Source organism: Alosa sapidissima, chromosome 22, assembly GCF_018492685.1.
Source record: "Alosa sapidissima isolate fAloSap1 chromosome 22, fAloSap1.pri, whole genome shotgun sequence".
Classification (NCBI taxonomy): Eukaryota; Metazoa; Chordata; class Actinopteri; order Clupeiformes; family Clupeidae; genus Alosa; species Alosa sapidissima.
In genome coordinates, this window is record NC_055978.1 from 1,518,837 (window position 1) to 1,542,657 (window position 23,821).

Genomic DNA, 23,821 nt, shown 5'->3' on the forward strand with positions numbered 1-23,821 from the left:
TGATACTTCAGACTTCGGTTGCTGCTATTCACAACTACCATCATTACCATCTAGTTTCCAAGGTGTCTGCAGCTAGATGGATAGATACTTTATTCATCCCGAGGGAAATTTTAGCTAGCTGGCTGGTGCTGAGAGATGAGTTTGTGTAATTTCCTAAGGTGGAAAGAGATTTTTTTCAGGTCTTAGATATCCTTTGGTTGAAAATAAATATCTTTGTTACCTTTTGCTGGATTATTGGCATGTCCCTGCCTACCCTGTCCTAGGTCTTTCATCTTAATTCCCTGTGTTACATCTCTCTCTGGTAGCTTCATTAACTTATCCAGCAAACTATTTAAAGAAGCCCTATGCAGGTCTGGTTATTCCTTCGCTGTTTCTGGGTTTTCGCTGGATTTGGGCTTGCATTTTTCACGACATAGCTCCCCCTGCAGCTTTGGTAGCAAGTGATTGCTACGCTAAACCCCCCCTAGCTAGTAAGCTAGCCATCAAGAAACCAAGCTAAACACATACAGTACAGGGCTCACAATAAAACGGTCGAGAAAACACATTGTTCAAGAGACTATCAAATCACATTAGTGATTAGTGAACCCAAGGGTAGGATACTTACAATTTCAACAGCAACAAAGCCAAGTCGGCGTCCGTTTTGCAGTCTTCTTAGAAACTGCAATCTGACTACATTTTCAAGGCACAATTGGATACTTCCACTGAGTCACATCCGGATTTACCCGTTCCGGGTTCAGAAAGTTGCATATTCGTTTTTTCCGCGGAGAAGCGATAGGGGGAGACGAAGCACCCACCAAACAACCCAGAAAGTGTTGTAGAACCATCAGAACGACTCTCAACCTGCATAATTAAGGTCCTTTTTGCTAAAATTGTTGCATAGGGCTACTTTAAAAATCACGAACACTAGTTGGTAACCTAGCCAGGTTAATTTCCCTCTCTTCTCAAACCGACTATTCAAACATGTTTATTTAAGATGTGGGCTAGGCTATATGAAATGCCTGAATGTGGTTGATGTATGTATAGAGGCACGCATGCTCCCTGATCTTGGCTTCAAGCTCATCCTGCTTGTCGCGCACATCTGAAAAAAAATCTCCTGTGCACGACCTGCCTGCGCGAGGCTGAAATTTCTCGTGCGACAGAGGAAATGACGCAAATTTGACATTGTCGCGCTACCGGTTGGGAGCGGCGAGTATGTAGTACCCATTACTCACGGGCCATAGGGATCCATGACTCCGGCAGTATTAGTTCATATTGGGTTCCCTGTCCTGAATTAGATTATCCACACGGTAGACTGTTACTCCGGGGCCATTAGGGTGCATCATTTGCCCCAATTTTGGAAATTCAACTTGTACCCAATGAAAATATTAGCTGGATTAAATAGTATTTAAGGGGTCCACCAAGCCTCTAAAGTTGCTTCTTAGCAGAGCCTGTATTTCCACTCTGGAAAAATCAGTTTTTCGTAAATAACTTCCAAAATAATGCATTTAGGCCTACAGTGTCAATGAAAGTTGAATATAAATGTGATATCTCTAGCTTCATTGGTTTCTAAAATATTGCATTTTCCCCCTATTTTTAGCGTTTCTTTGTCCCAATATCTATAAAAAGCAGATGTGAAGGTAGTCCAGTCATGGCCTTATGAAAATCCTTTTTTTCATATTAATGGAACCAAAGCTACAAAGATATATACAAATATTATTCTTAATAACTAAGCACCATATGATGTTGATGTTTTAACATCAAAGAGCACACACTCTTTACATGTTTCCCTTCCTCTTCCTCAGGTTTGGTGTTTTCTTTCTGTCTGCTTCCACCACCTGCAGAACATTCTGGTAATGTTCTTCTCCTCTTGCAGAGCCTATGTAGTCTGTGCTGAGCTTCACATTACGCTCTGCGCTGTCATTGACCACATTCATGGACTCCAAGTGAATCAAGGCCTCATCTTGGTGGTTGCAGTGTTCAGTGGCTGTTGACACATCATGGAACGACCTGCAGTTCTTCTAGAATTTGCTTCAGTATTCACATGTTTCAGCAGTGATCTCCAAGAGTGCAATGAAGGCCTTCGAGAGACACCAGTGGTACTTCACAGCTGAGATGGTACCACTAGCCTTCTTCAGTAACAAGGTACCAGCCGAGCACAAGAAATCGCTGGGCACCAGCTTGCTTGCTGTCAAACCATCTACCTCCTGCACACGTCCAAATGACAGATATGGCTCAGGTTTCGGCAAACCCAAATTGCCAGGAAAGATAACCCAAAAGACGACACTGGCAAACCGGGTGGGACCTGATATGTGGTATATCTTTCATCTTCTGCAGCTGGACCCTGCTTTCCTCACCACTAACATCTCAACCTGGCCTGCTCACCCAGCCTACAAGGAGGCCTTGATTCACTTGGAGTCCATGAATGTGGTCAATGACAGCGCAGAGCGTAATGTGAAGCTCAGCACAGACTACATAGGCTCTGCAAGAGGAGAAGAACATTACCAGAATGTTCTGCAGGTGGTGGAAGCAGACAGAAAGAAAACACCAAACCTGAGGAAGAGGAAGGGAAACATGTAAAGAGTGTGTGTTCTTTGATGTTAAAACATCAATCATAAGGTGCTTAGTTATTAAGAATTATGCATGTTCTATCTATTCATGGATTACCCATTTGCTCAGTCATAAAATATGTTTGTAGGAGGTTTGTCTTACACTTTGAAATGTAAGGTGTTCATAGTTCTAGAATAGGGTAATGTTAGTTAATGGAATATAATTTAAAGCGATGGTTCGGAGTAATTTTATCCTAGGGTCCTTTGCACAATGACCCCGAGCCAAACACCCTCCCAGAACCTGTTTTCCCTTGGTCGAACCCTGGTCGAGTAGCGCTGTCAGAAACGAATGAGTTTCTGCAGTCGTAATGGTACCAACTTTTATCTCGTAAATTACCCCACTAATAATGCCCTGAATGGTACAAAACTTCTGCAGTAGTACAACTATGGCCTTTAGTCCAATAACAAGGCATTAGAAAGTTTGTAAGTGCACCAGGAGTTTATTTAAATAAGACTTTCCTGATTATCTGCTACTATACCGCTGCGTCGACGTTTCTTCCGTGATTTGGGAAAATCCCGTAAAAGTCCTGGTGGACCCCTTAGATATCAATAGAATTTTATACAATTTCTCATGGAGGTTTAATTTAGTTAGTGTAAAAAAATCTATTCTAGGTACAGATTGATTTTCAAAAAAATTGAAAAAAGTGGGGCAAATGATGTACCCTAGGGGCCATAGGGATCTCGGAAGTATTAGGGTACGTTCAGACTAAGCGTCTTTTTCGCAGCTGCTGGCTTCGGTGTTTTCAAAAAAGTCGTTGATTTTTTTAAAACGCGACCGCAACCGTCTTTTTCTGCAGCTCAGAAGTTGAGAAATATTCAACTTCTAGCGGAAAAACGTCATGCTTTCTTTTTTACAGCTGGCCAATCACAAGCGGATTACCGAGACCTGTGGTTTCCCATGACAACAAGTAAAAAATGGAGAAGGTGACAGAACACCGGTCGAGAGACTCGTTTTAGTGTCTGAGCATAGGGAATTGTTTGACATGACTTCGCAACTTTACCATAACATACCAAAAGCAATAGCCAACCCCAATTTTTTTTCACGCGATATTTTGTATCCACACGTAACTTTAGTTACTTACTGAAAAAGCATAACTTCTTTTGTCAGAAAAAAACACTAAGTCTGAACGTACCCTTAGTTCATATGTTCCCTGTTTTTTAAAAAAAAAAAATATTATTATTATTATTATTATTATTATTATTATTATGATCTTCACATTTTAAACTATTCTTTCACTATTGCCCTTTTATGCTTTTATTTGTTACTGTTTGCTTTTGTTTATGTAAAGCACATTGAATGACCTCTGTGTATGAAATGCGTTATATAAATAAACTTGACTTGACTTGACTGTAACCCCTGACTTAGTTCATTCACACAGTAGACTGTTACTCCTGGGTCTTAGGGGTCTATGTCCCAGGCAGTATTAGTTCATGTTAGATTCATTATAATCCTGGCTATCCAGTGTATCTATCAGTAGCATTCCACGAGCGCTGTGTGTCTGTTTATTTTCTTTGAGTGCCCCCCTCCTTTTTCAGTGTGGCCTGCTAGATCAACCGTGTAACACAGCTAAGGTAATTTAAGGCCTATTCATGCTTGTGTGGGTTGCCTTTGAAAATTGAGTATTACTCTTTGCTGCTAAGACATCTTAAAATTCTCTGTGACAATTTGTTTTGAAAGCAATTTTGATAGATCCTCGATGCTACCCATTACCCATCAACCCTGGCAGCAATTGCCCGCAAGCCAGAAAAAAATGGCAGACCAAATATAACATAAGAACAACTTTGTTTATAAATCTAAAGTAGTAGTTCTATTAGTTCTTTTTTTTACACCATTGTAACCAGCAAAGTTAATTCGATATGATTTGTGAGGCATCTGTTAGCCAACTGTCAGGTAGGTAGCTAGTTAACTTTACAATAGAGGTTAGCGGCACGCAGCAGTAAAGAGAAGCAAAGTGTGCCAAAGTAACATCTTAAACCAACTGTTGTTGAAGACACCTACAGTCGTCGTAATCATGTCTTGTGAGAGACCTGTCTAGCTGTGTGTATCTTACCGCCCTCTTTGATGGTGTTGTCTACATGGCTGTTAGTATGCTCTGGCAGATTGTGATGCGAATGGGTGTGTTTTACAGACAGACTGTCAGTGTCTGTCGCCATCTCTGTGCTGCCACGCCGAGTGAACTTTCCTACAATATACGAAACACAGACAAGCCCAAAAAGTTAATCCACATATAACATATAATGCTCAGTATATTCACAAACACATGTACACAAATTACAACACTCTTACCAATTTAACAACACTAACTAGCTATACATATAATAATAATATGAAGGTAGTGATTGATAAACAGTAAATAGGCAGTGTTGGGAACTAACTGAATACATGTATTCCAGATTACGTATTTAAAATACAAAATATGAGTAACTGTATTTAAATACAGTTACTATTTAAGTGGGTGGTATTGAGAATAAAGTTACACTGATAAATGTAAGGGATTACATTATGACATGTACGTCATGCCTTTTCAAACTCAAATTCAATTGGTTTTTAACCACACCATGTAGCCTATGTATATCTAAGGTGGCTCCTTTCTTTTTCCTTCTGTTTATATTGATCACCTAAATGAAAAACCTCTCAGGGAATGTAGAATGTAAAATATGTTTTGTTATGGTTATGGTTTTGGGATTTTGCAGACGCCTTTGACCAAAGTGATACACAAATACAAAAACAACATAATATTTAAAATATAACAGGGAACAGATTAGAATGTTGGTCAAACTATAATAAGGAGAATAGCAATAATAAACAACAATGTCAATTCAATCAATAGCCTAATAAAATAAACAATGAAAAAGAGGGGAAAAGCAATAATAAACAATAATGTCCATTCAATCAATAACATAAAAAACAATGACATGTTAAGACTATATTAAGGAGAATATCAATAATAAACAATAATGTCAAATTAATCAACAGCCTAATGAAATAAAACAATACCATAATGCATAAGAAGGGCTTAAAGAACTAAGTGCATGTTGAACAGGAATGTCTTTAGACCCCTCTTAAACGACCCAAAACTACCACAGGAACGGAGAGCACTGGGCAACTCATTCCACCAACATGGAACCACTGAGGAAAAGAGTCTTGAATTAGACCTAGTGTCTATGACTGGTCGACATAACAGACGCTCATCAGAAGACCGCAGTGTGCAGTTGGGGATGTACGCCTTGATTAAAATAACTAGGAGCAGATCCAGTCAGTGTCCTATAGGCCAGAGTGAGAAATTTAAATTTAATTCTGGCTACTATAGGGAGCCAATGGAGAGTAACTAGGTGAGGAGTTACATGTGTCCTCTTTGGCTGATTGAAGACCAGGCGTGCTTCAGCATTCTGAATCAGCTGTAATGATCTTATTACACAAGCGGGTAAGCCAGCTAATAGTGAATTACAATAGTCCAGCTTGGAGATGACCATGGTTTGAACAAGAAGTTGTGTGGAATCTTGTGTCAGATAAGGTCTGATCTTCCATAATGTTGTAAAGCATAAACCGACATGATTTTGCAATAGAAGCTACATGCACAGAGAAGTTAAGTCGGTCATCAATTACAACCCCCAAGTTACGTGCCGATCTAGTTGGGGTTAGTGAAGTTGAGTCAAGCTGGATGTTAATCTGTTGGGGAATAGCTGTTTTAGCTGGAAACACCAAAAACTCCAAAAGTTTTTGAGAGATTAAGCTGAAGGTGCCGATCTTTCATCCAGGCTGAAATATACGTAAGGCATGCAGAAATCCGGTGGGAAATGCTAGAGTCATCAGGCGGGGAAAGACAGGTAAAGTTGAGTGTCGTATGCATAACAGTGATGGTCAAATCCATGGGAGTGAATGGTCTCACCTAAGGAAGTGGTGTAAATAGAGAAAAGCAAGGGTCCTAATACTGATCCCTGAGGTACACCTGTGGTGAGGTCATGAGACTTTGATACCTGTGTCCCTGCCAAGACACGTTGAAAGAACGCCCTTTAAGGTAAGATTCAAACCAGTCAAGAGCTTTCCCTGAAATTCCAAGTTCAGATAGTATAGAAAGGAGAATGTCATGGTTAACAGTATCAGGCTGCAGATAAATCTAGTAGAATTAATACTGATGACTGAGCAGAGGACTTAGCTACTCTCAATGCTTCATTCACAGACAGAAGAGCAGTTTCAGTAGAATGACCATTCTTGAAACCAGACTGCATAGGGTCTAGTAGATTATTCTGATGAATACTTGAAGACCACTTTCTTCAAAACCTTTGACAAGAAAGACAGGTCTGTAGTTCCTTCACCTCAGTTGAATTAAGTGTACTTTTCTTTAGCAGAGGTGTAACCCTAGCCTGTTTAAAAGAATAAGGAACTATTCCAGAACTGCGTGAAGCATTAAATACATGTGTGACTGCTTGCAGAACAGCGGGTGCGATAGACTGTAGAAGAGTGGACGGGACAGGATCCAATGGGCATGTTGTTGGACGACTTCGCTAAGCAATTGAGAGACTGCTTTCTCATCAAGAGGAGAGAAAGAGTCCAATGATGCTGTACTAACACATGAAGAGTTCAGATGCAAAACCCTCTAAATCCGTCTGACCACTTTTCTTTTAAATGAGCATTTAAATTCGGGCTCCTATAGGTTTTTGCCTATAAATCGATATTTCAGACCAGGAAGAGAGTGGTATTTAGTGGGTTTAGAAGTTAAATTATTTGATTAGCGTATACTATGTGTGGAGAGCATCCCCTCACCATCTTTATCTCATTTTTGACATAGGTGGCATTTAGAGGCTTTTGCATCTGAACCCTTCACATGTTTTGTAGTAGACCAATAGGCCTATATCCAGCCAGCATGTTTTAGGACAGTATAGTTTTTTTGTTTCTTGACAGTGTTCTGTAAAAAGGCATGTAACTCCCCCTGTGCTGTTGAAAATCATAAAAAAAACTGTATACTTTGTTAGGGATGTGGTAGCCTTTTAGGCTATGTGCAGACAAAACATCTGTGTTCTGATTTGACACAGTGTTTCATAGAAATTAGCTTATTCTGTATATCAATCCATCCTCACTGTAAAGCAGATTGTGGGTTGTTGTTGACAGTACGAGTCTTACAACTTCACATAACTGTTTCCACTGCTAATAAAATATAATACATAATACAACGTTCATGTATTCCAAAGTATTCAAAATATGTTACTCACTTTGAGTAATCTATCGGAATATATTACAAAATACATCTTAGGCATGTATTCAGTAATCTGTAGTGGAATACATTTGAAAAGTAACCTTCCCAACACTGTGAATAGGTTTCTGTCTATGATAATTATTAATGCGCAATATGTAAAATCCTCAGTTATCTACTTAAAGTATATGCCTTCACATACTTTTGTGATGACATTTAACATGTTTAATTCCACTGCTTGGTTGAATTTCCCATTGTCCTACGTAATTTAGAATGACCATTAAAATTATGTTATTTGAACACCTATGAAGTAGATCCATTTTTTTGCCGTATCACACTTGTATATTAATTCGCCAAACTCATTGTGAAGTTTAAACAAAGATTGTTAAGGCGGAGCAAGATACTTCGTCGTAATTCATGTCTATGGGCGCAAAATGGGGAATCGAATCCTGTCGGCATAAAGAGGCGTGTCGATCACGTATTGATGAGCATACTGTACGTTGCAACTGGCCAACAGCAGTGGAATAAATAACCGGTGCACACCTGATATAAGGTCGGTTGTCTCCAGACTGGAATGCTCAAAAATGCTAAAATTGTACCTGAAATGTTCAGAAGGCTTTGAGGATCATGAAAACATGCCCAGGACCAAGCATGCGATTTCCATTGCTAAGGATACATTTGTGCTCATGACTAGAAGTGACGGTTGAATAGTGCATATCTGCCTAACTTAGCCTGGGAACGGTGGGAAATTCTGACCATCAGTGATGGAGAGTGAGCTGGATGGGAGGATTATGTAATAATATGAGATGTAGTGATTAAGTGTAGGCAAGAGTGAGCATCTTCTCTGTTGACCAGATTGGTGTCAGTATAATAGGAGACTGAGAATGCAGAATCGCAATAGCTACAGCGAGGTAGAGGATGCATTGTCACCGTTAGAATAGCAGTAGAAAAACTGTAAGAAAGAAATGTTATGGTAAGTATGTTCCAGACACTGGAATAAATTGACAGGAAGGTGATTTAGAAGAGTGAATTACGCTTAATTGAGCCTCTCCTCCAGTCAGCATTACTGATTGGTCAATATTCTCTGTTTGATAAGTACCGCTACTATGATCCGTCACTTGTAGATAAGGACACATGAATGCAGATCTACGCTAGATTAGCCTCACTATGCCACATTTCCTCACTACATCTCAACGGCCAAATGGCAAATATGAGTGCAAGGCTGAAAGTGTGCCTGGAACCGTTGCTATGATAAATGTGTGCCTTAAGGTGGAAACTCTGCATTCCAGATCATGAGCAGGTTGTAAGTTATCAGAGCAGCTTAGGGGTCTGGCATATCCTACGTCTGCATTCTGTGCATGCAATGCTGGCTCAGTGTGTGACTATTACATGGTCGTGGCAGGTGGAGATATAGCGTGCCTCCAGATACGTGCAAGCCGGGTGGATGTTTTAAGCAATAAGTATAAGTATATATTGGTATACTCTTTTGATCCCGTGAAGGAAATTTGGTCTCTGCATTTATCCCAATCCGTGAATTAGTGAAACGCACACAGTGAACACACAGTGAGGTGAAGCACACACTAATCCCGGCGCAGTGAGCTGCCTGCAACAACAGCGGTGCTCGGGGAACAGTGAGGGGTTAGGTGCCTTACTCAAGGGCACTTCAGCCGTGCCTACTGGTCGGGGTTCGAACCGGCAACCCTCCGGTTACAAGTCCGAAGCGCTAACCAGTAGGCCACGGCTGAATGCCCGAGATTGTGTTGTGCTTGCTGCTGAGCTCAGCAAAATATACTGTAGCTATGATTTACGGAGCACCATGATCAAGTGGGACACACAAGCACACAGGAGTGGCATCTGCATTGCGCTTGCTTGGCACATGGGGGCCATTCATCGGTTGCACAAGCCATGAGAACGATGGGTGTCGGGGCTCAGTGGAGCCATTGCAGCATTTCTCAGGGCTCAGCAGAGCTGTTGCCGCGAGGGTCTCGGAGCTCAGTGGAGCAGTTGTTGCATAGGTCCTGGAGCTTGGCGGAGCTGTTGCTGCATGGGCCTTTGGGCTCAGCAGAGCCTTAGTGGCATGAGTCCTGGAGCTTGGCTAAGCTGTTGCTGCATGGGCTTTTGGGTTGAGCGAAGCTGTCGTTGCAATGGTCTTTAGGTTCAGCGGACGATTCCATGGGTCCTGGGACTCGGCGGAGCCTTCATTGCATGAGTCCTGGGACTCAGCGGAGCTGTTGCTGCATTGGTCCTGGGGCTCAGCGAAGCCGTCGTTGCATGGGTATTGGGCTCAGTGGAGCCATTGTTGCAGGGTCCAGTAGCTCAGCGTAGCTGTTGCTGCATAGTTCTTGGGGCTCACCAGAGTTGTTGTTGCAGGAGTCCTGGAGCTCAGCAGAGCTGTTGCTGCATGGGTCCTGGGGCTTAGTGGAGCCATCGTTGCATGGGTCCTGGGGCTCAGCAGAGCTGTTGCTGCATGGGTCCTGGGGCTTAGTGGAGCCATCGTTGCATGGGTCCTGGGGCTCAGCAGAGCTGTTGCTGCATGGGTCGTGGGGCTTAGCAGAGCCATCATTGCATGGGTCCTGGGGCTCAGCAGAGCTGTTGCTGCATGAGTCTTTGGACTGATCGGAGCCATTGTTGCAGGGGTCCAGGAGCTCAGTGGAGCTGTTGCTGCATGGGTCTCAGCGAAGCCGTTGTTGCATGGGTCCAAGAGCTCATTTCATCCTATCTGTGGCAGCCTTAAGCAACAATTCGACCTGGGCTGGAAGAAAACTGTTAGAAACCATTTACCTAATTAAATAATACAATATTCAGCACAATACAACATACGACAAAGTATACATGATCAGGGGCGCCTGCAGGAATTAATGCTATGATACGCACACCTACTAACCTACTGGCTTGTATTGAAAAAGAAGTATAATATGGTACCTTTAATGCACTGGCAGCCAAATTTGCTTGTTTTCATGATTCAAACCCTTATTAAATTAAGTCAAATGATTTTACGAGAAAGCACTAGGTAAGTCTCTTTATGCTGATTTATATTCATTTTTATCTTGATATTATGAGATTAATAACACTTGGTTGGACTTAATAACACTTGCCTGGTGCTACTTTGAACACATGGCTGCTTTGGTCTGTCCATGTCTTCATCGTTATACACTGCTGTTAGTTGACAGAGACAGTTGGTCCTGGTTTGTAAAAGGAGGCAATCGTATTCTATTGTATAATAGACTCACTTGCTTCAGAAGAGCACCAACAACACCATCATGTTTCCCCATCATTGCACATCATGACATTGGACATTTCCATATCTCTCTCACCTGAAGCACCTGAACCATTTAGTCATACTGTATGCAGTGTGCCATGCTGATTTCACATCATAATTTCCCAGAAAATACTTGTGAACTCTCAACCCAATCAGCTTTTGGTTACTGTGATATTCAGTATCTTGTCCATTATGATCCTAATTACTGTAAGTCACTCTTTTACAGCTTTTTTATTGATCCGTTTCATCACAAAAATCTGCTGATGTCAAGTCGCTGTGCTGATAAATGCCATTGGATGAGATAAAATCTGGAGCTTCAAGTGCTCTCAATAGCTCAGTCAATCCCACATACTGACATGCAACGTTGTCTTTGTCCATGTAAGATACTATCCAAAACAAGACTGGCAAGGCACAAGGCACTGTCTGTTTCAGAATAGTTAAAAAGCCTTTATTTTCATGTCTTGATCATTTTAAACCTGGAGGAGGGGCCTGATGAATGCTCTACAAATAATTATAAATGAATTAATGTAGCCTATTTAGATGTTTTGCATACTTTCACAAATCTTGCTCCGAGCTGAACTAAAAAGTTGGCAACTCTATCCAGATGGATGAATTATTTGGCTTTGAATATAAATATGAACGATGGCTAATATATCAGTATTGGATTTTGTTATGTCAATCTGTGTTGGTTGTTTGATTGTGTTTTACCCATAATTGTTGCCTGCCAACCACCACGGTCAAGAGGTCGCCGGTCATCTGTGAGGCCACTTAAGCTGGAGAAGGAGAAGGTACTTCTTGTAGGAGAAACTTCTAGGTGGTCCTCATGTAGCAGGAAAGGAACACCCATACGCCGTTGGCGCTTCTTGGCTCCTCCCACATGAAACGGTATCGAACCTTTACGCTCACGGTCCTCCCGGCGGTTCTTGAACTGTAAAAATATACACAAATATATAGTTTAAAACCTTGCAGTACACAAACCAGTGCTGGCCCACTGTGATCAGGAAGATCCCATTAGTTTAAGATAGGAGCTGATTTCTAAAGCATTTTTACTTGACTGAATGTGATCTGCTTGAAGATAAATGGATCCCATTAGTTTAAGATAGGAGATGATTTCTAAAGCATTTTTACTTGACTGAATCTGCTTGAAGATAAATGGATGGTATGCAGTGCATGGGGCAAGGTGGGTCAAGCAACAGCACAGAGAACCCATGACTTAGATTAATGATCAACACAAGAGCATTCTAGGTTTTACCTTCCTAAAGATATTTATGCCCAGGTCTGAAGATAGATCAGGAACAGCTTGCCTCCTCAGGTTGGTAAGAGACACTTTACCAAAGGTCTCTGAGCTCAGAGACTTTTCCTCTTCATTACACTTCAGCATGTCCTGTGTAGGGATGGGTATTGTTAGGATTTTATTGATAACGATATTGATACTGCTTATTGATATCGGTTCTATGGACGCATGTAAATAGCACTATGATCTGCACCCTCTGTCTTTGTTCTTTCTGGCTTGTCCATACTGTCACAATGCTACAGGGGGTTAGAACCCAAATGCACAATAAGATGCATAAATTACAAAGACAGGGATTTAAATACAACAGGAAGGTAATCACAGAACACAGACAATAGGGCAAAGTAAGAGTCCGAACACAAGAATTAAGGACAAAAAAACACAAGTCCATGACAGAAAAAAACTTTAATCTTCTAGAGCTTTGAACCTAAAACTACTTGTTGAAGTAATACTATTTGAGGCATACCTGTGTCTTGTGTGTGTTGACCAATGAGGGAGTCACAGCCACCATAGAGGAACTTCGGGGGCGTGGCAGCGCTGTGTTTGGTGGTTCTGACTGTTTATGGGGTTTTTCCTCCAGTATCTCCCTGAGCCGATGCAGGTAGAACATAAGTGCCCAGTAAACACCTTCCTCTACCCAGTGAGGCTGCAGGAGGCAACGCAGTACTGCCACATCAAAAAACGTGGCATACCGTGCCTTCTGTGAGAAGGACACTGCAACACCATCAGGAGCCGAAAACCTTAAAGTATGGTGACAGTGAGAAACAGAATGGCAACAGACAGACAGAACAGGGTTTCTCATACATTGACTTATTTGTGGCAGCCTGTCACAATATCAACACTGACCGACACACAATGATTTTCTATTTTGTACTATTTAAATTAGATACAATCGTTCACGCCTCTCCTTGCCCCTCTCTCTCCCTCTCTCTCGCAATGGATCTGCCCCTCCTCTGCCTTCACATTTCAAACCATTAACAATCCTGCAAGGAGTTTGTGGCACATAGAAGACGACTGGCTAAATCATGATTAAATCTTGTTAGCATCATGACCACACTGCGTAAAATCTGAACAAAACTCTGCTAAGTTCTTATCACAACGTCAACTGTGGAGACCAAACTCTTCAATTAAGTTATATGCAAGCATACAAGCCGTATCCCTAAGCTAACGTTACAATACTGTTGTGTTGTTGTGGTTAGCATGTTATAATGTCACAGTTGCTTGTAAATATCGACTACTCAAGTACAGCAAGTTTAACTATGCTATTCATTTTATTCACTCAAACACTGAATGTTTGCTCAATCCTGATGCAAATGGAAAAAAATTTTCCAAGACTCAAAAGGGCTTGTGCCAAGGAGAAGAAGTACTAGTTTGAAATTTTGAAACATGTGGGGAAACTGACAGTCCAACCAGTGGACTATGATAAGCTATCCAATTAGGCTACGTCATGCCCTGAAGGCGGCCCCATGCCGCTACGCGTGGGCATTTTAAAGTTGTCCTTTTTTTGTCCTTTTTATTTTGTAATAAAGACATTTTAATTAAGGAGTGCCTCGGCTATCAGAGAATTCTCTCTACACTGCCTCTTAGGCTACGTTGTCTCCAATATCTGCAGGCTTCAACCAGTGCTGCTGACAGCTGAAGCAGCAAGAGGCAGAGCTGGTGGAGAGGACAGCAACTAACATGCTGTTGGACAGAAGTTTGTAAAAAGGCAAGAGCTGTGATGGACAGCAAACACAGACATATTTAGAAATAAAGCAGAGGACAACAGGTCTAATTTCAGTCAGGGCACCACTACAGATCATACTACACAGCTGCATAATGTGTTCTGTCAGTAGTATGTGAAAGGAAGTATTAACCACACCCCCCAGTGCTTAAGTCCGCTACCACCACAAATAGAATCAAATCGTGTGGGAAGCACTGTACAAGAGTAATGTGCTGTATGGTTGAGATGTCTAAACTCCATCGCTACCTTGTTCTAGCCGGTGCCTGGCGTGTATGTGTGTAGTGCAGTAAAGCAATTCGTTACATCGCGAGACTTTCTGTCTCTGAGGCCAGTGGCCCGCCGGCCCACAGTTGCAAGGGTGGTTTTTCAGCTCACAGATGCTAGGGGGAAGCGGGAAGGCCACCATTCACCCCAGAAAAAGTCATATAACCATTCCATGCAATGACTCCGAAGCTGTTAAGTTAGGGTAAATTAAGCTAAAAAACCTGCGTAGTTCCCCTTTAAGCTCAGCATATACAGTAGTATCTCTCATTTTGTATATTTAAATTTAAATCACTCACCTCTTCTGTGAAGGCTGTTGTGAGAGGCCGCTACTCTCCACAGAATTACCACGACGGCAACTCTGTCCTCCAGCAGAGGGAGAGGTACTTGATTGGCTTGTCTCACAGACCACCTGAACACCCTTGAAGGTAAAGAAGTACGATGATATACTAAATAGTGTGCGCAATTTAGTAAAATTAGAGCAAAAGTTTGTAAAACAAGTGCACATTCTCTCGATATTCTTTCACACAAACTCGCGTCACAGACCTACATCACCGGCCATTTGGAGGTGCAAACAATCAGATTTTTGGTTATTAAACCATCAGTTAACTTCAAAACAGGCATTTTACTTTGGATAGACAATAGCAATACATCATAGGAGTGATTAACGTCAAAAAATGTAGACTGGAGTAACTCAACCTTTGACACCTCCGATATGTTTAGTGTTCTAAAGACGTCAAATAGCCCGTTATCGTTACCAAATTGATAGCCAAGGAGCCAGAAGTAAACATGCATGTATGGCTATAAAAACTGTGCCTTCATTTTACAACTAAACACGAGAAAATACTTTTATAACCCTTGAGCCAGCTCCTGACTATGTAATCTCAATGGCAATGCAGCGTTTGTTTGCCCCTCCAAAAGCATGGCGTACCTGGTTACCTCCCAAAAACGCCCTTAAATGCCCACAAATACCCGTATGTTTGTGTGAAAGAATACAAAAATATCTTGCAATGACACCTCAAGGGCTCCATTGTCATGTCTGCCATTTACATCATGCATACATACTTTTGGACCAACATTCTAATCTGTTCCCTGTTCAATTTTAAATATTATATTGTTTTTGTATTTGTATGTCGCTTTGGACAAAAGTGTCTGCCAAATCCCATAACCATAAACATAACCATGTGTGTGTCTGACAGGTACAGAGAAAGAGAAAGAGAGAGATAAGTGTAGACTAACAAAGAATTACATCAAGGATAGCCAATGGATAAATGATCTATGAATCACCTGAAGAGCATTCATCAGGACCTGCCACCTCTCTCACTTGGGAATGCCCCAAACGGTCTGCTTTTCCTGACATCTTTTGAACACTCTTCTTCTGATATAAACTACATGTTTCCTTCTCTCTCTAGTTTTGGTTGTTGATTTTTTCTGAAAATTACTCCACTGGTGTTATTTCACAATAGGCTATTTTATGTCATGTTAACAAAAAAAGTCCATCTTCCATATAGCCTAGAATGTGAGCCAAAATTTTTCACACTTTTGCTTTTTGTATCATTGCACAGAGATCAGATTAGATTGACTGAATCAAAATAATAATTTAGCACAAATTTGGCTATATTCCCACACATCAGCTCTCATTATCATTTTGATCACAGGCAAATCATTTCGTATGGAGAATATTACAAGCTGGTTTATTGGCAAAGGGAGGCGTAAGAAGGTATTAAAAGCAGGGGTGCCAATATTTGTGAGCGACGTGTTTTTGTTAAAAACGCTTACTTCTTAATGAGATTTTCCTTTTTCTTAAAACATAAATTTGCTTCCCTTCAAGGTTGGATTTTCCCTCATTGTTTTCATTGTGAGTTTACATTAAATGATAAATAAAGTAAATATAAATTATAAATATTTTTTTATACCTGTTTTTAGTCAACTTTAGCAGAGGTGCCAATAATTCTGGAGGGTACTGTATGTAAATCCTACTGACCATATCAATTAGCAACCTAAAATATGTCACCATTGTATTATTGCATGTGTACAACGGTAGTCCGCTGATAGTTTGTGCCATTGGCATAAATGTATGTGATTTTACAGTATATTTCTGCGGAAATCAATATTCGTGAGTTTACACCACACCCACAGGGTATTTTATTTTTTGTCTCCTGGAGTCCACTCAATGGTGATTGGCTAATTTTTGTAAGATGGAAGCATGTGGGCATAAAGCAGTGTCCGATATTGCTCTTTATCACCCGTACTCTTTTCTGATTGGCTGGCGGGGTGGCTTTTATTTCTGAATAACAGGACATCTATGAAGTAGATCTGGTAAAAAAAAAAAGTTTAATCGCCGTTCCATATCAATGCTTATGAATGGTAACTATAACAACGATAGTAGGACGACATTTGAGCCTGGAGGCAGGCTTCGCAACAATGGAATCAAGTCTAAACAAGCTAACTGTCCATGCTATCGCTGTTATAGGGCCAACAAAAGTTGTACAACAAGTTGAACTAGTGAGCTAGCCTGGCGAGCCAGACCCACATTAAAATGTAGGGTCTGGGCACTCACCGTTCGCAGTGCTCAGTCCGAGGGGCGGGATAATCAGTTGTCTTTCAAATTCCCTCTGCACGCAATAGGACGCAATAGGATATTTGTTTTCAAGTAGCAGGGAATTCAAGCCAAACCGTTGCAACTCTGCCATCAATCATTATGTTAAGCCCACCAAACGACTCTATACACGATTTCAATGTCCTGATTAAGTTTCGATTTCTGGAGCTCACAAGCCAACGGAGAGTTGCTAGACTAGCCCTGGCAGCAAATGTAATTTGCTGCCGCCTGGGGCGCGTCTAGATTTCTAGGCTACTAGTGAGCTTCTTTTTAAATGGAACTGCGTGTTTCCTTTGCTTTACAGTGGCAACGGGGTGATAAGCGGGATAACGGCCTTCGAGGTGTGTCCAGTTATACGGAATTAATGGACTTAATTCCGTATAACAGGACACCTCGGCGGCCGTTATCCCTTACTTGAAATAGGGGAAGTTCTCGTAAAATTAGTGAATTATTAAATTAGCATCATTAGGATACTATATTGTTCTCTGAGGCCTAAAGTTATCACAAAGCTCAGCTCAGACCAAACAGTATTGTTAGGGAGTTTTGAGACATGGTAGTTGGTTTGGCTACATTGCAGTACTAGAAGTCAATTCACTTTGGGGAAGTTGAAATAGGCTATTTGGTAGCCTACTTGTTATTTTGCTGTGACTGTTGGACTAAATTTTGACCAGGTGCACTTTGGCGCAGTGGTAGCGTAGGGGCTAAGGAACTGGCCTATCGTGCAATAGCCTGAAAAGTTGTGGGTTCAATTCCTGGCTACCACTGTTGTGCCCTTCAGGAAGGCACTTACAGTGGGCGTCGCTTTCAAATGGCCACTTCAGTCGCGCATTATGCGGCGTGAAGCTGCGTGAAACTTTAGTACCACTTTCAGCCACTGTGCGTCGCTCTGCCACTGTATATCGCTCTGTCAGTAGCCTGACTGCCGCCCCTTCTGAAAAAGCAGGTAGCTACCGTTAAACATAATTGTTGCCGAGAGGAATCCCACGAATTCAATAACAAAATAAATCATGCATAATTAAACATTACCTCGATTTAGGCTACTTGGGTATGGCTTAAGGCTTGACTACACGGTGGTAACGAACATCGAAATCTGCTTTTGATAGCCTACTGGTGCGCTCCACAAAACGAAAAATTATCTTAATTTGCTGTCTACGTTATTGTCAGTTCTGAGTTCCTCCGGGGAGAATAGGCTATGTGCACTAGCGTAGTGACCAACTTCAGTAGCTTAACTCTTTTATTGATCAAGTAGCATGGTAACGACCTCAGACACTATTTTTATATGGCTTAACACAGTGGAGAAGCAGTTTGTATTCTAGAAAATAAATTATATATCATCCACAACACAAGCACTCAAGATTGTTCGGAATGGGGGCACACACACTGTCTGCGCAGCCATCCAAAGTGTTCTGTTTACTGCCCTCAACTTCCACATGACTTTGAACTCCAATCGGACTGTAGTGAGCATTGTTTTACATCCATCCTCGTCTGCAGATGTCAGTAATGGGCTTTATCGTGCAGAGTCGTGAACTGAATGAAGAAAAGGATATCAAACTAAAACAGGTTAACAGCAGGTGGACTTGAGATCTTTGTGACTCTGAGAAAGTTAGCCGGAACGAAATGGCAGAAGGAGGAGATGGAGAAGAATGTATTCAATCGCCCTGGCCATACCTTGATAAATATATGTCCTTGTGGATGGTTTGACATCTGTAGTTTTGTTTGTTAAGCTATTACTCCAGGCATTATTCTTTACTGGCTGGAAGGTTCTAATAAATAAATGGAATCCCAGCAATCTTTGGTCTTTGATTTAATTCATTATAGTGACTCTGGCATGTATATTGATAACCCAATGGAATTGACTTTGCATGAATTTGGTAATTTAAACATAGTAGTAGTTTCTCAAGTTGATTGCCATGTTAAGTTGGCGCAACTTCACATGCAGTGAGCTACTTTTGCAGTGTTTGTGTAACTTAGCTTGCTACATTTGACTGGGTGGTAGCTTCTGTGTAGTGAAGCTTCATTCATGGCAGAGTAACTGGTAGCTTAGCTCACTACATTTTCTAAGTAGCTTGCCCAACACTGTGAGTTACTGTGGTTAAAGGTGCAGTTAGCGATGAAGTCATGTTTCTTTATATTTATATTTAAACTTATTAGCGGATGCTTTTGTCCAAAACAACACATTACATTTTAACCAAGGACCAAACTAAACACAGCAGCGGGGTAGCTCACCCTTCCCTTCAGTTTTGCCAGAGAAACTCCACACAGGGTTTAGTTTTTGTTTAGGGGACAGGCTGCCCCCACTTTGTTTCCAGTTTTTGGAGCCTGGGCTGCCTACAGAGATCATTTGATACAGTGTACTCACGGAATGGGCAGCTAGCGTATTGTGAGGAGATGATTGCTGAATGTGACCCAAAATGTTATGGGCTTGAAATTACCTACGATCGCTTACTGCACCTTTACCAGTTAGTTAGTAGGAAAGGTACATTGCTGTAAACATCACTTACCATGGTCCCAGGGTTACTGTCACTTTGCGAGGGGCACAGTTTGATCCCAGTAGATGTTCTTTTGGCTTCAGTTGTTTTTACCCACGTAGCAAAATGGAAATGCAAAAGAAAGTCAATCCCTTGACAAACAGTTAAAGTCCTTTCTTGAATAGTTTTACAACCAGAAAAGTGGCGCAGTGTTCCTACCCGAACACAGAACGTTGCTAGGTCGGTAATCGCATATAGAGGGCTGCTCAGACAATGCCAGAAGTGCTGTTTGTCATATTATGAGGTTATGTGCCATCAAAATGATTTTAGATATGTTATGTTGTTAAAAAAACTGTTAAGGGTAAAACTTTGTTCATATGATGTGTTTATGTGGTGTATTTTTAAAATGATATGTCAGATAGATAGATAGATAGATAGATAGATAGATAGATAGAAATTCAAGAGTCAATGTGAATCTGAGGATGAAAATAACGGCCAATAATGGTACTTTTGCCTTTTTTCAAGGTGTCTATAGGTGCTGTTAAGTCTAGTTATTAATAACAACATACAACCCAACATAATCACATATTTTGAGGTACACAAACATGATTGCCCTGATCATGAAACTACCCACATGCCCACTTGCAGTATAAAAAGTCTAGTGGTTTCTACAGTGTGCATAATAAGGTAACTATGAATCAGGGAGCTATTGTATTCAATACTTTTTTAACATTTCATCTCAAACTATTCACCTGTTACAATGCTGCGTGCAGGTTTGATGAAGGCAGAGAAAACTGGTACATCAGGCTGACGGTGCTCCCACATTGGTTGCCAAATGACCAAGCCACTGGCCAATCTAAAGGTTAGATCTGACTCCTGCAGTGGATGCAAAATGGTTAAATACAGGTGAAATGCAGTTAATGGTCACATACAGACAAAACAGGTTACAGGGCAAAGATGTTAGGTCAAATTCTGCATTTTTTAAATCTATGTCTAAACTTTAAACACTTGTTAAACATATTATGCAACAAGATAAACAGTGAATTAAAAATGATGATCAGCTCTTGTCTAGCTGGCCAGGTAGTGTAATCATCATGGGCCATAAATCCAGGGTATTTATCTCTGGAGAGGTGTAGGTGATGAATGAATACTTCACATGCACATAATACATACTGGTACTAGCACTTGCATACAACCATACTGGCATATACATACATACTTGCAAGTATGTGTGTGCGTGCTGTAGCGGTCAGCTATGCCTGCCTACTTATAATGATAATAATATATTAATTATATAGTAACTGGTGGGTTTTGGCGTAGACTGGTGGCAGTTGAGGGGGTCTGTTTGTGTGTCATTATTTGAATGAAGTCTGTGGCGGGGAGAGTGTGGGCCGATGGCGGATGAGTTGCGGCAAGAGAGAAGTACTGAAAACGGAAAGGATCGTATGGATTCTATTGGGATACTCTGGTGGATTATTCTATGCCCTGGGAGCACTTTTTGGACCCCGACATCCGTTTCCGAGAATTCTGCAAGACACAGGGAGAAGGAGCTTTCTATGACGAACAGCGCTGGATGCCGGGTTTGATACAAACTTTTTCTGTTGTGACCGGTTTCCCTAAGCCTGTTTGTAGCCTCCAAAAACCCTTTCACCTGCCCTCAATACCTACCGCTGCCCCAATCCCATTTAAATTCCTCGTTACAGAATGGCGACCACGAAGGGACAGTGAGACTCTGCACTAGGCTATGTAACTCTAACTTTGGAAGACTTTGAGACTTTGAACCTCTACTTTTCACTTTGACTCTAACCTCACTGCATCGGTGAGCTTGAACTCTGAAATCTTCTGATTTTTTAAGTGACTTTGTGCTTTGCGTTTTTTCTGAATCAAACGAAAAGGAATTAATTTTTTTTCCATTGGACTATGTGGACTTGAACATGGACTAAAAAAAACACACACATACACCCATTGTGAAACAGTGTGCTGAGTTACTGAATTTCTCTGCCATGTTTATTGTTAATCATTAACTAATGAACTGTGTGTTTTGAATGCAATATTGTGGGAATCTCATAAGAGTATAGTTCTTGTACTGCTGCTGTTTTTTCTACCCTCTCCTGCTCTTTTTTCAGCAGATACTCTAATCTGTGGCCTTTACTACTGTGCACTATAGGGTGTTCATTCACTGTAGCATTCCCTTAAGTCATCTCAGTGAGGACCATTATTAATGAATCATGTCTGCCCAAGGTGATCAGCTAGATTCCACTCATTCCAAGTCACTTTTGGATCTTAGTCTTCTTGCTCCACCCAATATAGCCACTCCGCAAAATGCGTATTTTCCATATCCTCCCCAGCCCACTACTCTACCTAGTCGTCTGACTAGCCCACCAAATTTACCCAAAGTTTCAGGAATGTCTGATTGTCCTGGTTTCAGTCACATTACAGTGCATAAGTATGTATGTGTGTGTGTGTGCATAAGAATGTATGTATGTGTGTGTGCATAATGTATCTGTGTGTGCATAAGTATGTATATATGTGTGTGTGTGCATAAATATGTATGTATCCGGAAGGCACTGTACAAAACCAAAGTACCACAAAGTACCACAACTTGTACCACCTGTACCTGTACGAGACCACCATAGCGTGCACAGGCAGGCACAGAGCTAGCGAACCTAGGTCTTAAATCTAACAAGATGCTTTTTACAACAAGCTTTTTGATGGAAAAGTGGTGTTTAATTTCCATAATGTTTGTTTAGTGAACGCATAAAACCACCAGTTTGTAAGCGAAATCAAGAATTAAGATTTTTGAGTTAGTTTATTGTTACTTTATCTGTGCGTGTGTGCCTGTGAATGTGCATCTGCGTGCGTATGCCTGCATGTCTACTGTGTGTGTGTGTATGTGTGTGTGTGTCTATGTGTGTGTGTGCATGAGTGCATGTGATTGTGTGCGTACCTGTGAGTGTGTAAGGCCGGATTATTCATAAGGGCAAGTGGGCCAGTGCCAACCATTCACAAAAATTGGGGCTAAAAACCATAGCTTTTGGAGAACGGAGATGCAGATCATCCCCCTAATTCATTTGTTTGCGCAACAGCCCATGTTCTGCGTTCACTCCAGCGAGAATGAAATAAATGTTTCAAAAGGCGTCATCACCATAGGCTATTTTGCTACGATATTTACCTCTGTTAGGCTACAACAAGTTGTGATTTATGCTCATTAATCTTTTCATTTAGGCTACAACAGCCTAAATTTGAGTACCCTAGGTGAGACCGATAGTGAGCCTGTATCACTAGGTTATTAATGCATAGGCCTACACTATATTTTGTAAGGAAATGTAAAAGACATAGATTGGGCTAATGTCAAAACTGTACGCTCAAATTCAAAATAAATGTTTGAAGCCTACCCCAATAAAGCGTTATTGCAAAGGTAATTGTATTGCATAGGCTATACCAGCTTAACTAGTGTCAATTGAAAGACCTTTTTCCATTTTTTGGATTAGACTAGCCAGTCTCTATGCTGTGTTTATGAACAGCAAGAATCCGTTTCATTCGTTGTTTTAAATAACGTTGTTTGTTGCTTCTACCCACATTATACACTTCTCGCTCTATAAATTGTTTCACTCAACAGATCAGATTACGAATTGTAACACAGCTTTTATTTCCCATCCTTGACTATGCAAACATTGTGTATATGAATACAACAGAATCACATCTGAAATCTTTAAATGTTGTCTTCAACAGCCTCTGTCGATTTGTGTTTAGATGTCCATACCTTACCCACCATTGTCACATGTATCAGCAACTGAATCTCTTATCACCTAAGGCCAGACGGCAACTACACTGGCTTCAGTTTATCTATAAATGCTTTTTCTTTAATTATCCATCTTATTTACAAAATTATTTTAATCCATATAGGTCTACTTATGGGCTTAGACATCTTTTCTACATCATTTGTTTTTTTCTGTTCCAAGTATATCTAAAGAAATAGGGAGGAGTGCCTTCAAATTTAAAGCTCCTTCTGACTGGAATAGTCTACTCAGCTCATTGAGATCTACTTCATCTTTTCCACTTTTTAAGTCATCCCTATTAACCTTTTTGCAATCATGTGACCAATGCACATGCTTTCCTGGTGGTTGACTTATTAAAACAAAAAAAACAAAAAAATCTATCTATAGGCCTATGTTTGTGTACTTGTATTTATTAGATGTGCATATACTTGCTTATTTCTCTTACTTCTACTTATTTTATTTACTTTAACTCATTTTCAATTGTGGTTTTCTCCTGTGTCCTTTATTTGTATTTTATTTTTTATTTTTTATGCATTACAAATTTAATTTCTGTTTTTTACCAACATAAATCTATTAGGTTAGAGAGGTTGGACTGCTTTGTAGCTTGTAGTGATGAAGAGCTTTGGTGTGGATGTATGCGTGTGTGTAATATATGTGTTTGGTG

At 40.8% G+C, this 23,821-nt stretch overlaps 1 protein-coding gene across 9 annotated transcripts in view; it reads right to left on the reverse strand.

Moving 5' to 3' along the window:
- Positions 1–23,821, reverse strand: part of LOC121696861 (protein unc-80 homolog) — a 239,077-nt gene that overhangs the window by 199,835 nt on the left and 15,421 nt on the right. For all 9 annotated transcript variants that reach the window (XM_042077934.1, XM_042077933.1, XM_042077929.1 and 6 more), the window contains exons 5-11: positions 20,131–20,254; positions 19,412–19,476; positions 14,611–14,732; positions 12,794–13,067; positions 12,289–12,420; positions 11,745–11,964; positions 4,637–4,768 (exon numbers count right to left, since the gene is read on the reverse strand). In XM_042077934.1, coding sequence (XP_041933868.1) covers positions 4,637–4,768; positions 11,745–11,964; positions 12,289–12,420; positions 12,794–13,067; positions 14,611–14,732; positions 19,412–19,476; positions 20,131–20,254 — 1,069 coding nt within the window. The remainder of the gene's footprint in view (positions 1–4,636; positions 4,769–11,744; positions 11,965–12,288; positions 12,421–12,793; positions 13,068–14,610; positions 14,733–19,411; positions 19,477–20,130; positions 20,255–23,821) is intronic.